Raw genomic sequence first — 12,807 nt, forward strand, 5'->3', positions numbered from 1 at the left:
ATCGCCTTCTGTATTTCCATTAGCGGAGCCTCAGCCCAAAGCCTTGCGGGCGCGCTCCGGATCACATGCGGGTTCTGTCCCCCTGGCGCCGCGAGTTGCCCGGCGCCCCGCTGGGTCTGCGGCCCCCTTCCCGGGGCGGCCGCTCCCCCTCCCCCCTTCCACTCGTACCTGCGAGGCAGTCATGCTGTCCTCCCGTCTGTCGGTCCGAACGCCCCGCTCGGCCACCGGGAGAAGAGTCCCTGTGGATCTTCAGCTTCTCTTTTCCCTCCGGTTTTGTGGACACCACGTCCCTGACCCGTGACCTTTCCTGTGGCCGGGAAGCGTCTTAGGAGAAGCCCACGTCGGCTTCCCTTTCGATCCGGAGGCTCGAAGAACTTTCTGGCTGTCGTTTGAAGGTTCAACGACCTAGTTGCGGTGCGCCCGATGCCAGAGGTCCGTTTCCCGGTACGTTTTTCTCGTCACCCGTAGACTCCAGTCAGGAGATCCGTTGGTGTTTTATCTCTGGAACGCGGAGACCACAACGGGGAGACCTCCGGAGACTCGAATAACCCTCACGTTTCATTGTCCTCGCCTCCCTTTCTACGCTGTCTCCGCTTGTCCACTTTCCGCCGCGCCAGCTTTCTGGCCGCCCGGCCTCGCTCGCTGTCCCCGCCCCTCGACTCCTTGTCGCACCGAGTCCCTCTCAGGCTCTTCCGCGGCTCCGGGCGCTTTGGGTGAGCGGCCTTCGTGGCCCGACTCCGCGAGGTCGCGCTGCGGTGGCCCTGCCACACTCAGGCGGTGGCCCTGCCACACTCAGGCGCGGCTACCGCCCTGGCGCACGACTCCAGGAGCACGTGCCGAACGCTGAGTAACTTTTGGGAGCCCGCAGGGGCCCCGTGCGGTGTCACCGTCACGGGTACGCCGTTTTGCAGAAAGGGACGCGGAGGCCCAGAGAGGTGAACCCACCCGACCTCGGGTGGGCAGGGGGCCAGGGCACGGGGTGCAGACCCTCGCCCAGTGCGGGTCTGCGGGTCGGGTTCCCGTGCTCCCTGCGGGGTGGATAGCCCCCCACGGAGGCTGCGTGGGGCCTGGAGCTCGGGCCGCAGGCACCTTGGGCTCCCTCTTCCGAGTCCCCGTGGGCTCGTGTCCGCCCTGCCCAGCCCCTGCAGGCCCAGGCGGGGCCTGTGGGGGGCACGTGGGGGCTTCTCCGCCCGAGGCCATGTTTCTCACCATTCCTCCGGCGCCTACTAGCTTCTCCGGCTGGTCTTCCGCAGCGGGGGTCTCTGGGGGTCCCAGCTGTGTCTGGGGTGGGACAGGTCAGGAGTTGGGGGCTTAACTCTACTCTTGCCTGTGGGTCCTCCTCCACCTCTGCTCTCGGCCAGCGTATTATTCCCGAGCGGCCACATTTGCCCATTTTAAAGATTTTATTTTGAAGTGACCGCTACACCCCACATGTGGCTGGGACTTACAACCCTGAGATGGAGAGTCACCGCTCTACCAACCAAGCCGGCCAGGTGCCCCTGTGTTTGCAGATTTTAGAACATTTCTGTCCTTTGGTGGGGTGAACCCGGAGGTCTGGCACGCCTGGTGTTGGGGTCCCAGCGGCTGCGTGACCGCGTCTTGGAGGGGACCAGGAGCCCCGAGCCCTCTCTCCACCCCCAGGGCCCGCCGCGGAGGATCCAGCGGCCACGATCATCCAGTGTGCGTTCCGGCAGCTCCTGGCCCCGAAGGGCCCTGGCCCGCCGCCGGCAGGAGCACCGAAACTACCTGCGGCGCGTTGAAGGGCTGGAGAGGGAGGTGAGGCGGCCGGGCTGGCTGCGCCCGGAGGTCCGATCCCAGTGGCGGGAACTCTGCACAGCCGGGGTGTGACCGCGGGCCGGCCGGTGACCCGGGGCGCGCGACTCCTCGGTGCGGGTCTGCCCGCAGGCCTTCGTGGCCCTGGTGCGGAGGGAGCAGGAGGCGGGCGCGAAGGCGGCGGGAGGCGGAGGAGGCGGCCGAGCGGCGGCGGCAGGAGGATCGACAGCGCGGGGCGCGGCTGCGGGAGGCGGCCTTCGCCGGGGACCTGGGCGAGATCAAGGCGGTCCTGCGGGAGGTGGGAGGCGGGCGGCGGGGGGCGGGGGGCGGGGCGAGGGCCGGGGTCGGGGCGGGCCCGCGCGCAGGTGGACGAGCTGCTGACTCGCGAGGGCGTGGGCCACGACGAGGCGGGGTTGGCGCTGCGGCGGCGGGGGCGCGTGGCCCTGGTGGAGAGCGAGGACCGCGGCGGGAACACGCCGCTGTCGGAGGCGGCGGCCGGCGGGCAGGCCCTGGCCATCCGGCTGCTGGCGGAGCAGGGCGCCAGCCCCAACAGCAAGGTGGGCGCGGGGGCCCGTGGCCCCGGGCCTCGCTCAGGAGCCCCTCGCGCAGGGCGCCTACGGCCGGACGCCGCTATACCGGGCGGCCTTCGGGGGGCACCTGGGGGCTGTGGAGGCGCTCCTGGAGCTCGGAGCGGACCCCCGGGTGTACGCAGAAGACGGCAGCACCCCCAGGCAGGTGTGTGAGCGCGGCTGGAGCACCGCCTCGCACCGCCCTCCTCGGCCCCCCGGCGCGGCCCCCGGCGCGCCCGCCCCCCCGCCGGGGGGCGCGGCTTGCGCCGAGGGGGGCGCGGGCGGTGTCCTGCGGACAGCCAAGAACGGGAACCGAGGCCTGGAACCCTCAGTGCCAAGGGTGGCCCGGGCAGTGGACGCCTGCGTCTGCAGGGGGCCTGGGGGGGGAGGAGGGACTGGGGGTGGGAGTGGGAAAAGGAGACCTGCTTGGTCTTGGGAGGGAGGCCCGGAGGACCCTGGGCGGGCCCAGTCTGTGGGGGGAGCTGCACCACGACGGTCAGGGCTTCGGGGGCCCTCGGAGGGTGAGCTGTGACAGCTGCACCCTTTTCTCTAAACGGGAGAGTAACCGAGCCTCCTCCCAGGCCAGGCAGAACACAGGACACACGTGCTGAGCTCGTCACCGGCGTCGTCTGTCACTAGGTGGCCTCCCTGGACGCCGTGGTTAGTGTGCTGAGGTCCTGGGACCTAGGCCTCACTGAGGCCATGCTGCAGAGCATGGAGGCCGAGCGGCAGCGCCGGGCCCGGGAGGCCGAGCGACAGGAGGAGGCACAGGCCGGGCGGTGCGGCCGGGGGAGGGTGGGGGTGGCGGCAGGGGGCGGCTCTGAGCGGGCCGTCCCCTGCCCCACCAGCCTGAAGTCCCGAGTGCGGCAGCTGGCTAAGGAAGGGCGGCGGCGCCCAAGAGAGGTGAGGGGGAGCCTGGCCGATGGGAAGCCTGGGGGCGGGCAGGGAGGCGCCCTGCAGGCTGCGGGCCCCGGGAGGCGCGCTGGGAGGCGCCGAGCGGGTTTGCAGGGCTCCAGGCCAGCCTCCCCGGGGCCCTCCCGCCCAGCTGCAGCAGGCCTACTGTGAGCTCAACCAGAGGATCACGGAGCACAAGTGTGAAGGGAGGCGCCTGGGCCGCACTGAGCTCACGCTGCAGGTGGGCTTTCTCCCTCTCCGGCCTGGGGCTCTGGGGCAGGGGTCTCCTCCCTCCCTGCCCCCCCCCCCCCAACGAGGGGTGTCACCTTCCAGCAGCGGCCTCCTCCGGGGTGGAAGGGGGCCCGCTATCCCCTCCTTGGGTGTATGGGGCACCCTGTGTGGAGGTGTAAAGCCTTGCTCTGAGCGGAGTGGGGCCCCTCCTCCAGGCCATCAAGGACTCGGAGGCCCAAGTGGACAGGCTACGTCTGGAGGCCCAGAAGGCGGAGGAGACGCTGGCCATGGCCAGGCTGGAGCTGCGGGAGCAGACCCAAGAGGGTGGGCGGGGCTGGGGGCGGGGCCCACTCCTGGGCGAGTGGGGGGTGGGGGCGTTGGGTCCTCCTGCGCCGCCGCCACCATCCTGTGACCCCACAGGGGAGGAGGAGGAGGAGGAGGAGGAGGAGGAGGAGGAGGCAGCAGCAGCGGCGCCGGGGCTGAAATGCCAGGTCACTGAGCTGCACGACGTACTAATGAAGGATGTGGGCGACCGCATCCGCGCGGATGGCAGGTCAATAGCCTGGGTTGGGTGACGGCGGTGACCCGGTGGCCGCTCCCAGGTGGCCTCTTGTCATCGACCCTTCGGGCCAGGCAGCCACCTTCCTGCGCTACCAGGACACCAACTACGTGGACGCGGTGAACCCGGACCACTTGCGGCCGCAGAGGATCCGGCTGGCGCTGCTGGGGGCGCTCAGGTAAGGTGGGTCGAGGGCAGGGGCCCCTCCGCCGGCCCCTCACCCACCCGCCTGCCCCGCAGGTACGGGAAGCCGCTGGTGTTCGACCTGCGCGACGTGGACCTGTTCCCCGCCGTGCGGCAGCAGCTGGAGGCGGTGCAGCCCGGCCTGGCGCAGGAGCTGCTGGGCCGCGGGCTCCTGGAGCGGGAGCGGTACCTGTCGCTGGTGCGGCCCGCCGACGGCCCCGTGTACGGCCCCGCCGGGTTCCAGGAGGCGCGCCTGCGGCACTTCCGCCTTCTCTTCGTCACCAGGGCTCAGCGGCTGTCGGAGGAGCAGCTGCGGGTGCTGCTCCCGGTGCGCGTGCAGCTGCCCCGCGGGGGCCTCTAGCGCCCGGCCCAATAAAGTCGGCCCCGGGATGCGGGCCCGTGACCCCCAGGACCGTACCTGCCTCCCACTGTGTGCACGCCACCCCGTGTGGGGAGTGGGGCGGGGTGTGCGTGGGGGCCCTGGATGGAGGGCACGCTGCTCCCGGGTGCACGGGATGGGGGAGGGCCTGGAGGTTCAGCCCCCCCCCCCACCCCAACCACCGTGAACCCCAGCCGGGGTGTGGGCAGGCAGGCAGACAGGAGGTAAAACGTAGTCAACTTTATTCTTCTTAAACCACAAAATAGAGTCTTTGGTTGTACAAACGTCACTAGTTACAGTCTTGCCAACAGGTCCCAACTGGGGAGGGGCCTCTTTAAAATGCTAACACCCAGGTTAAAAGACTCGGGGCAGGGGCGGTGGTGCTGCGGGCAGGGCCCCCACCCGAGTCAGGGGAGGTACCCAGGACCTCTAGGAGGGCACCGGGCCCAGGCCGCGGCGCCCTGGCCGGATCGGGCGGCGGCTGCTGCACAGCGTCACCTCCTCGGGGCCAGGCGAGGGCCTGCCCAGGAGCACCACGGCCACCTCTCCGTCCTCCTCCTGCAGGCCTGGTGGGTAGAGGCAGGGCAGTGAGCCGACACGGGGTGGGGTGGCCTGGGGGCACCCCCGGGCCTCACCTGTCACTTACTAGGGCCAGGAGACGGTTCCAAGGACCTCAGCTCCTCAGCAAAATCTGGGGACTGTGATGGGGAGAAGGGTTGGGTCAGGACTGCAGCCAGGGGCTGCCTGCAACCACCCCTGAGAGCCGGGGTGGGGGTCCCCGCGCCCACGGAACAGGACTGGAGACAGGCAGAGAGGGCGGGACAGGCCTGGTGCAAAGGCGGCAGGAGCCCATGCGGCTGTCCCGCGGAAGGGCCTGTACCTGCAGGTCATAGACCGGTCTGGAAGAAGGGAGGGCTGCAAACACCCTGTAGTCAAACTTCCTCCCAGACAAGGCCTTGAAAGGACAGCGTGAGGGAGAAAGGCAGAGAGCGTGAAAAGGGTGAGGGGAGAGGCAGAGTCTGGGGAGGGGGGTACAGGACAGGCATCGACTGCTGACTCCTCACCAGGCGTCCAGGAGAGGTGCTGGTCTGGGGGCCGAGGTCTGGGTAGGGGGGGGGACAAGAAGTGGGTGTTGGGGGAGGTGTGGGCTGCAGGGCAGGCCCGCCGCCTCCCCTACCGGGACACAGACCTTCCAACGGGGTGGGTGACGGGGTGGGCGCCGGTGAGGGGGCCTCCGCCAGCCGCTCCAGGGGCCCGCGCCTGCCTCGGCCCTCCTGGGACTTGCTGAGGACCATCTGTGCACGGAGGGCATCCTGTTCCAGGGACTTCATCCTGAGAGCAAACGGGAGGCGGGGCTGGGCAGGCGGTGCGGTGGCCGCAGGCAGCGGGGGCAGGGGAGGCCTCGCTGGGCCGCAGGGGCCTCACCTGGCCGCCCGCCACAGTGCGCGCTTCTCGGCCTCCAGGGCACGGCGCTCGGCAGGGGACAGAGCCCGATCGGGCACAGGCAACTCGGGGCTCTGGACACGGAGTCGCTCCTGATGGCGCCGCTCCGCTTTGGCTGTGCGCACCGGGGCGCTGCCTCCCGGAGGCAGGGGGGACGAGGGTCCGAGCCTGGGACAGGAGATGGGACAGGAGGGCCGGGTGGGTGGAATGCTGGGGGTACAGGGGCACCCGGGGAGACGCTGGGTGCTGCCCCCTCACCCTGTGGTGGGGCCGGTCGGGAGCGGCAGCTCCTCTGGCTCATCGGGGGGTTCCCCGTCCAGGTCCAGGGGGGGCCCGGTGCCCTCTGCCTCCCGCATCATCTGCGCCCTCTTCTGCTGCAGCTTGCGGGCTGGGGGGGTGAAGGGGGCGCGGTGGGGGGGGGGGGGAACAGGTCAGGCCCTGGCCTGGCCCCAGCCCTCCCCGCTGCCCATCCGGCCGCTCACCTTCCTCCTCCTGCATCTTGCGCAGATCGTCGGCCCCCACCAGGGACACGCGCTTGGGGGGCCCCTCGGCTTGGGGCAGCCGTACCTCCAGTTCAAAGTACTTTTGCCGCTCGCGGAAAGAGAGCTGCTCCGGGGAGGCCGCGGGCCCAGGTGTGGGGGACTGGGGAGAGTGGGTCCTGAGGCCCGGCCTCTCCGGCACGCGCCCCGCAAGCACATGCAGAGGAAGGGCGGGCCGCCCACCGTGTACCTGGGCGGGGGTGTCCTGCGGCGGGTGTGGGCCGGGCACGGCGGCAAAGGTCCTGTAGGCCTGCTTCACGTTGGTGGGCAGTGCGTCGGGGGAGGGCGGGGAGGGGAGCTGAGGGGTGGGGTGCACGTGAGTCGTGCAGAGACAGCCATCATCAGCCGCCAGCTGTCCCCACCAGCTGCCCGAGAGGCCCGCACACTGGAGGTCAGAGCGCTCACAAAACGGGGATCACCTCTATCCCTGGGGGCCACAGAGTCCCCCTGGCCAGGCCTCAGCTGCTTTTGTCAGCAGAGGGAGGGATCGGGGTTCAGGTAAGTGGGGGGGGGGGGGGGGAGTTGGTGCAGGAAAGAGACACGGAGCCAAGGTGAGTGGTCAGGTTGGGTACCCAGGGGCACGGGGCCGACACTTACCTGTCTGCCGTCTGCTGGGCAGGGGCAGAGGGCGGGAGCTGGCCTCTGAGTTGGCATTGCCAGTGCCCACCCCCCGCTGCCCTCTCATGCAGCTGACCCAGGGAGCCTGAGTAGGGCCAAGCTGGCCCCCAGGGCCTCACAGACAAGACGACAGGCAGAGGTGAGGCAGCCCTGACCCCGGGGGCCCCGGCGAGCCCTCACCCACACCACCAACCACCTCTGGCCAGGGAGGTGCCGGCAGGCTGTGCCCTCACAGTCCGAGTGGCGGCTGGGGGGAGGTGCGGCCCCCTCCGCCCCCCACCCACTAGGCACTCACCTGCTGGCAGCTGGGGGAGGGGGAGCAGGGAGCCTCGGCCATCTTCCCTCCGGCTGTTCCAGACAGGACCTGCAGGCGTCAGGCTGGAGTGAGGGTCAGGCCGGGGTGGGGCCTCGCAGGGGGTGGGGCGCTTGGCAGAAGCTGGTCTTCGGCTCCTGACCTGACCCCAGTCCAGGGGGCACCCCAGGGTGGACATAAACACCTGTTTGGGCAGTGCGAAGGGTCCCCCCCCCCCAAAGGCCACAGCCTGGAGCCCCCCAGGGTCCCCTCTGCACCCCACAACGCCAGGGGAACAGGAAGGAGGCTCTGACCATAGCGAGGCAGCTGTCCCGTGGGCAGCGCCCCCGGCTCCCCTCCCCGTGTTCTCTGAAGGGGCGTGAGCCAGGGAGGCCCAGACCCTCGCCTGCCACCCCGTGGCATAGTCCTCCTGGTCAGAGGACACGGGCCCCACCCCTGCCGTGGGGTTCCCGCTCTCGGCTGTTCACAGTTGAGGGAAGGTCTACAACCAAAGCCTCCGAGATGCCCCCCAGCATGACTCCCTGCCGCTCTCGGTCACGTTGGCGCCTCGGGCAGCCGCTGGGAGGGCTGCTCCCGTCTCGTGGGGGAGGGCTGAGGACCCGACGTCCGTCCCGTCCAGCACGGCTGTCAGCGGCGGGCCACTTTCCTCCGGCCCGGCCTTCATCACGGCTGCTCAAAGCTGTCCTCCTCAATGGCAGACCCCCCGGTGGCTCTGGAGGGCCTCCAGCTGCCTCTGCCCGCCCCTCCCCGGCCCTCAGGCCAGGCTCGGGCTCTCCTCCGGTGGGTCTGAGGGGAGGGGGCTTCCTGGGATCCGGCCCCCAAGCCCCGCGTGCCTCTGCCTCAGGTGCCCCCGTGGGCCCTGCCTGGTCCCTGGGGTCTTGGGGGAGGAGGGGGGCTAGGGCAGGGGTGGGTCAGAGCCTAGAGGGCAGACGAGAGAGTGGGCCGGGCTGTGACCTGGACACTGACCCTCTGCGTGCTGCCAGCGCCGGGCGTGGCGGCCAGGGTGCGGCGGTCCAGCTTCAGGCCCTCCGGGCCCCGACCCTGGGGAGCAGAGTAGACAGTGGTGCGAAAGGCCGCGTCTGCACCTGAGTGTGGGACAGGTCGCCGCCAGGGGAAGGGAGGGCCTGGTGGGCGTCTGGGCCGCTGCCTACCGTCCACCCTGGCACCCTGCGGCGCCCCAGGCCCGAGTGTGAAGGGAAGCCTAGCGTACGGGGCAGGGACACCTGGACGCTCACCACAGCTTCCAGTCCCCACTGTGGGGTCTGTCCTGGTAGCTCCTTCTCCTATGAGCAGAGAAGGCACTAGTCAGGGACCACCGGCCTCAGGCTCCGCGCCCACCCCTCCCCCCGCCCCGCCCCCTGGGGCTGAACTGCAGGTGGTTCCGACCTTGCCAGAGCCCTCGGGGCTCAGCTCCCGGTCGACGGAGGAGACGCTCTCCAGGCTGTTCCGGCGGCCGATTCCCGCCGCGAAGGGGTTGGCAATGACACCCGGGGACACCTAAGGAGAGACGTGGGCTGAGGGCGGGGCCCCCCGGTCTCGGGGGTCCCCTCCGCAGGTAGGCTGAACCTGCCAGCGACCCGTACGGCTGAGGCGGCCTCCGGGGCGGGCAGATCCGTGACCGGCACCCCGGACGTTGTGCCGTCACTGCATCCGCCTCAGAACACGGATGCACGTCGCGAGCACCAGAGGCCATTCTGACACGTGGCAGGAGGCAGGGGAGGCTGACCGTGTACACTCAGCCCGGGAAGCAGGTGACAACACCGAGATGGGGTGGGGATGGGGGGCACCGGGCAGGGGTGCCTGGCGGCACAAAGCCTCTTCCGACTCACAGGCTGCTTCTGGAATCTGCAGCGCGAGCGCCCAGAAAGCATTCTGCAACAAAGGACACACTGCAGGAGGAAGCCCGGCAGCTCGGGGTGGTAAGGGGGGCGGGCACCGTCTCCTGCCAGGTAGCGGCCGGCAGAGCAGTGGGAGGAAGGAGGGTAAGAGCGTACGGTCTGTCCCCAAACTGTGCTTTAACCGTGAGCCCCGAGGGTGAACACAGGTGGGCGGAAACACGGGAAGGGCTCACTCCAATCCCACGAGAGACAAGAGGGGGATCTCGGCCGTGAGCAGCAGCAGGAACCGGAGGGGAGGCACGGAGACTCCCCTCGGTGTGAACGGCTCCCGCTGACGGGGGCGGCTGTCGGTGTGGGCCAAAACACCTATCCGGCTGCGGCCGACACTCAGAAAGCCGGAGTGAAGGGGTGAGTGAGGGGAGGGCAGAGAGGTGCCAGCCACATGGAGAGCGAGGACAGGGGGTGCCCACAGCAGAGAAGAGGGGCTCAAGGATGGTAACAGTGGACAGACAGGGACGCTGTCACGACGAACGGAGCCATCCGTGAGGCAGGTAGGACGACACGAACTGGGCGCCGGACAGGCAAGAGGCTAGAGGGGGAGAGTGGAGTCTGCCAGGAACGCGGGCTCGACAGAAACCCTGCAGCGGGAGACCCCCAACTGGGACTGAGATTCCGACCACAGTGGAAGATGTAACAGACGCTAAGGAGCCCACCTTCTCACCTTCTGGAACATGGCAGTCAGAAGGCCGCAGGCGGGCCTGAGAGAGGCGGGGCCCTCAGACCAGGGAGCACAGTCGCGCACGGGGACTGAGCGGAAGGCACAAGCGGCAAGGCGGCCGGGTCCGTCGTGGCAGAGGAGGCCACGTACACAGGGAGGGGCCGGCCTGGGAGGCCACTGGGACGGTGGATGACGACGTGACCTCCTGCTTTTCCACAGTCAGAGACACAAACGTCAACACGCACCCACTCATGGAAGAGCCCGTCCGCCGAGAGGCGCGGAGGCCACGAGCACACCTGGGGCCCAGATCTTGGCTTCTAAATACCACTTTCCACTAAAAGGAACGAGCACTCCTCGGAGGAATGTGCCGCAGAGTCGGGCGGGAGAACATGAGATGAGCCCAGAGTGACCCGTTGTGCCGGAAACTAGGTTGCTCAAAGGATCGTGGGCCAGCTTAGAGGGGCTGGCGGGGAGCCCCTTCCATCGGCCAAGTCCAGGGCTACTGGAGCACGAAAGCAGCGGCCATGGCGACAAACCATCACCCGTGAAACAACGTGGAGGCCAGTGAGTCTGCGATCGGGGCAGGCGGGGGAGTATCTGACTGCAGAGAAGGGGGAGCCTCTCCTGGCAGCACAAGGCCGACCGACAAACGCGGGAGGAGCAAGTTCAGAATGTCATCACTGGCAACGACCGCGACACTGACGCCAGAGATCCCCGCAGGCGCTAGAGTTGGCGGCGGACACGGGACGAGTGACGGACATTCAGACACTCCCAACGTCCCCCCACACGATACTGATTTCAAAGGGAAAAGAGTCACTTTGCAGTGAGGACACCTGCGGACAGCACTGTGGAGACCGCGGGTGACGGGCCAGACCGCCATCTGTGCGCCCTGCCAGGAGGCTCTGGGGGGACAGGGGTCAGCCTGCGGGGAGCGGCCACGGGCCACAAGGTCAGGGTCGGGGAGACTGCAGAGACGCGGCCACCAGGCTCCCACCCGCGCACTCCCGCACTGAGCCCTCTGCGACGAGAGACGCCGGGGACCGTGGGGGAGGCGCACACACGGCCTCTGAGCGAGAGATTCTCTGGCCTGTTCTCTCTTTTTTCCAAATTTAAAATCATTTTATGTATTTGCGCATTATTTTTCAAAAAGAAATCATGGCAGACTGACCCCAGACTGACACACCTGGTGGCCTGCAGGGACAGAAGTCTGACTCCTCAAAGTGCTGTTTGTAGTTTTGGCTTTGGGACCACGTAAAGACTCACACTAGCACAAAAGAGCGGTTTAAAACCATCCCTAAAAACCGAGAATGAGGAAGCCCAGCTGCCTACCAGGCTGGCAGCATAACAACACGACGAGTTATTCCAAGTCACTTAGAACACAGTATTGGGATCATACACCCTAGTAAGTAAATCTTTTTTTTTTTTTTTTTAATTTACTTTTGACAGAGAGAGAGAGAGAGAGAGAGCGAGCGCGTGCGCGCATGAGCAGGGAAGGGGCAGAGAGGGAGAGAGACACAGAATCCGAAACACGCTCCAGGCTCTGAGCTGTCAGCACAGAGCCCGATGCAGGGCTTGAAATCACAGACTGCAAGATCGTGACCTGAGCCAAAGTCGGACGCTCAACCGACTGAGCCACTCAGGCGCCCCATAAATCTTAAGAACTCGGGAAAATCTTAACTTGCTCTCAACGACCTTGTATTAACAGCTTCAGAACTATTGAACATAATAACAATACTTAAGGTTTTGATAGAAAAGAGACACAAATATAAAATCAGGAGTAAAAACCCTGCAAACTTAATTACGAATTAAAAATAACAGTACAGGGGCGCCTGGGTGGCGCAGTCGGTTAAGCGTCCGACTTCAGCCAGGTCATGATCTCGCGGTCCGGGAGTTCGAGCCCCGCGTCGGGCTCTGGGCTGATGGCTCGGAGCCTGGAGCCTGTTTCCGATTCTGTGTCTCCCTCTCTCTCTGCCCCTCCCCCGTTCATGCTCTGTCTCTCTCTGTCCCAAAAATAAATAAACGTTGAAAAAAAAAATTTAAAAATAACAGTACAGTGGGACGCCTGGGTGGCTCAGGCATCTGATTCTTGGTTTCGGCTCAGAGCAGGATCTTATGGTTTGTGGGTTCGAGCCCCATGTTGGGCTCTGTGCTGACAGTGCAGAGCCTGCTTGGGATTCTCTCTCTCTGTCCCTCCCCTATACTTGCTCTCTATCTCAAAATAAGTAAACGTCAAAAAAACAAAAACAAAAAACAGTACAGTGACACCTGGCTGACTAATCAATGGAACATGTGACTCTCGATCTCAGGGTCACGAGTTCAAGCCCCATGTTCGGTGTGGAGCCTACATAAAAAAACAAAGAACAGTACAAACTCATGGCTTTCCTCTTTCTAGAAACATCCACATCCTGGGCCGCACGTGCTGCAGAGGCTGGGAAGCAATGAGCCGAGCACCATGAGTGCCACAGGCCAGTACGGGGCAGGGTGGCGGGGGGGAGGGGGGAGTGGTGCCGAAGCGCCACTCGTGGCTGAGAGGTGCCAGGGTCCTCTCAGAAATGGCCGATTCCTGGGGCGCCTGGGTGGCGCAGTCGGTTAAGCGTCCGACTTCAGCCAGGTCACGATCTCGCGGTCCGTGAGTTCGAGCCCCGCGTCGGGCTCTGGGCTGATGGCTCAGAGCCTGGAGCCTGTTTCCGATTCTGTGTCTCCCTCTCTCTCTGCCCCTCCCCCGTTCATGCTCTGTCTCTCTCTGTCCG

General features: G+C 66.9%; 2 protein-coding genes across 7 annotated transcripts in view; one reads left to right on the forward strand and one right to left on the reverse strand.

Moving 5' to 3' along the window:
• Positions 1–4,626, forward strand: part of IQANK1 (IQ motif and ankyrin repeat containing 1) — a 24,867-nt gene extending 20,241 nt beyond the window's left edge. Inside the window, 13 exon segments of the mRNA XM_040494630.1 lie at positions 1,642–1,703; positions 1,705–1,776; positions 1,906–1,941; positions 1,943–2,071; positions 2,139–2,330; positions 2,383–2,508; positions 2,982–3,121; positions 3,191–3,245; positions 3,388–3,477; positions 3,683–3,791; positions 3,888–4,020; positions 4,070–4,204; positions 4,267–4,626. Coding sequence (XP_040350564.1) covers positions 1,642–1,703; positions 1,705–1,776; positions 1,906–1,941; positions 1,943–2,071; positions 2,139–2,330; positions 2,383–2,508; positions 2,982–3,121; positions 3,191–3,245; positions 3,388–3,477; positions 3,683–3,791; positions 3,888–4,020; positions 4,070–4,204; positions 4,267–4,570 — 1,583 coding nt within the window. The 3' untranslated portion in view covers positions 4,571–4,626.
• A 187-nt stretch (positions 4,627–4,813) lies between these two features.
• SCRIB (scribble planar cell polarity protein) overlaps positions 4,814–12,807 on the reverse strand; it is a 21,178-nt gene continuing 13,184 nt past the window's right edge. For 5 of the 6 annotated variants that reach the window (XM_040494656.1, XM_040494655.1, XM_040494659.1 and 2 more), the window contains 13 exons: positions 8,888–8,998; positions 8,737–8,784; positions 8,468–8,542; positions 7,484–7,552; positions 6,761–6,868; positions 6,514–6,673; positions 6,290–6,419; positions 6,014–6,199; positions 5,778–5,920; positions 5,653–5,690; positions 5,469–5,543; positions 5,235–5,286; positions 4,814–5,154 (listed from right to left, as the gene is read on the reverse strand). In XM_040494656.1, the coding sequence (XP_040350590.1) occupies positions 5,018–5,154; positions 5,235–5,286; positions 5,469–5,543; positions 5,653–5,690; positions 5,778–5,920; positions 6,014–6,199; positions 6,290–6,419; positions 6,514–6,673; positions 6,761–6,868; positions 7,484–7,552; positions 8,468–8,542; positions 8,737–8,784; positions 8,888–8,998 (1,332 nt within the window). In that variant the 3' untranslated portion in view covers positions 4,814–5,017. The remainder of the gene's footprint in view (positions 5,155–5,234; positions 5,287–5,468; positions 5,544–5,652; positions 5,691–5,777; positions 5,921–6,013; positions 6,200–6,289; positions 6,420–6,513; positions 6,674–6,760; positions 6,869–7,483; positions 7,553–8,467; positions 8,543–8,736; positions 8,785–8,887; positions 8,999–12,807) is intronic. The other variant, XM_040494657.1, reaches the window with a different exon arrangement.

The sequence above is a fragment of the Herpailurus yagouaroundi genome, unplaced genomic scaffold (assembly GCF_014898765.1).
Source record: "Herpailurus yagouaroundi ecotype Mexico unplaced genomic scaffold, PumYag 186, whole genome shotgun sequence".
Lineage (NCBI taxonomy): Eukaryota > Metazoa > Chordata > Mammalia > Carnivora > Felidae > Herpailurus > Herpailurus yagouaroundi.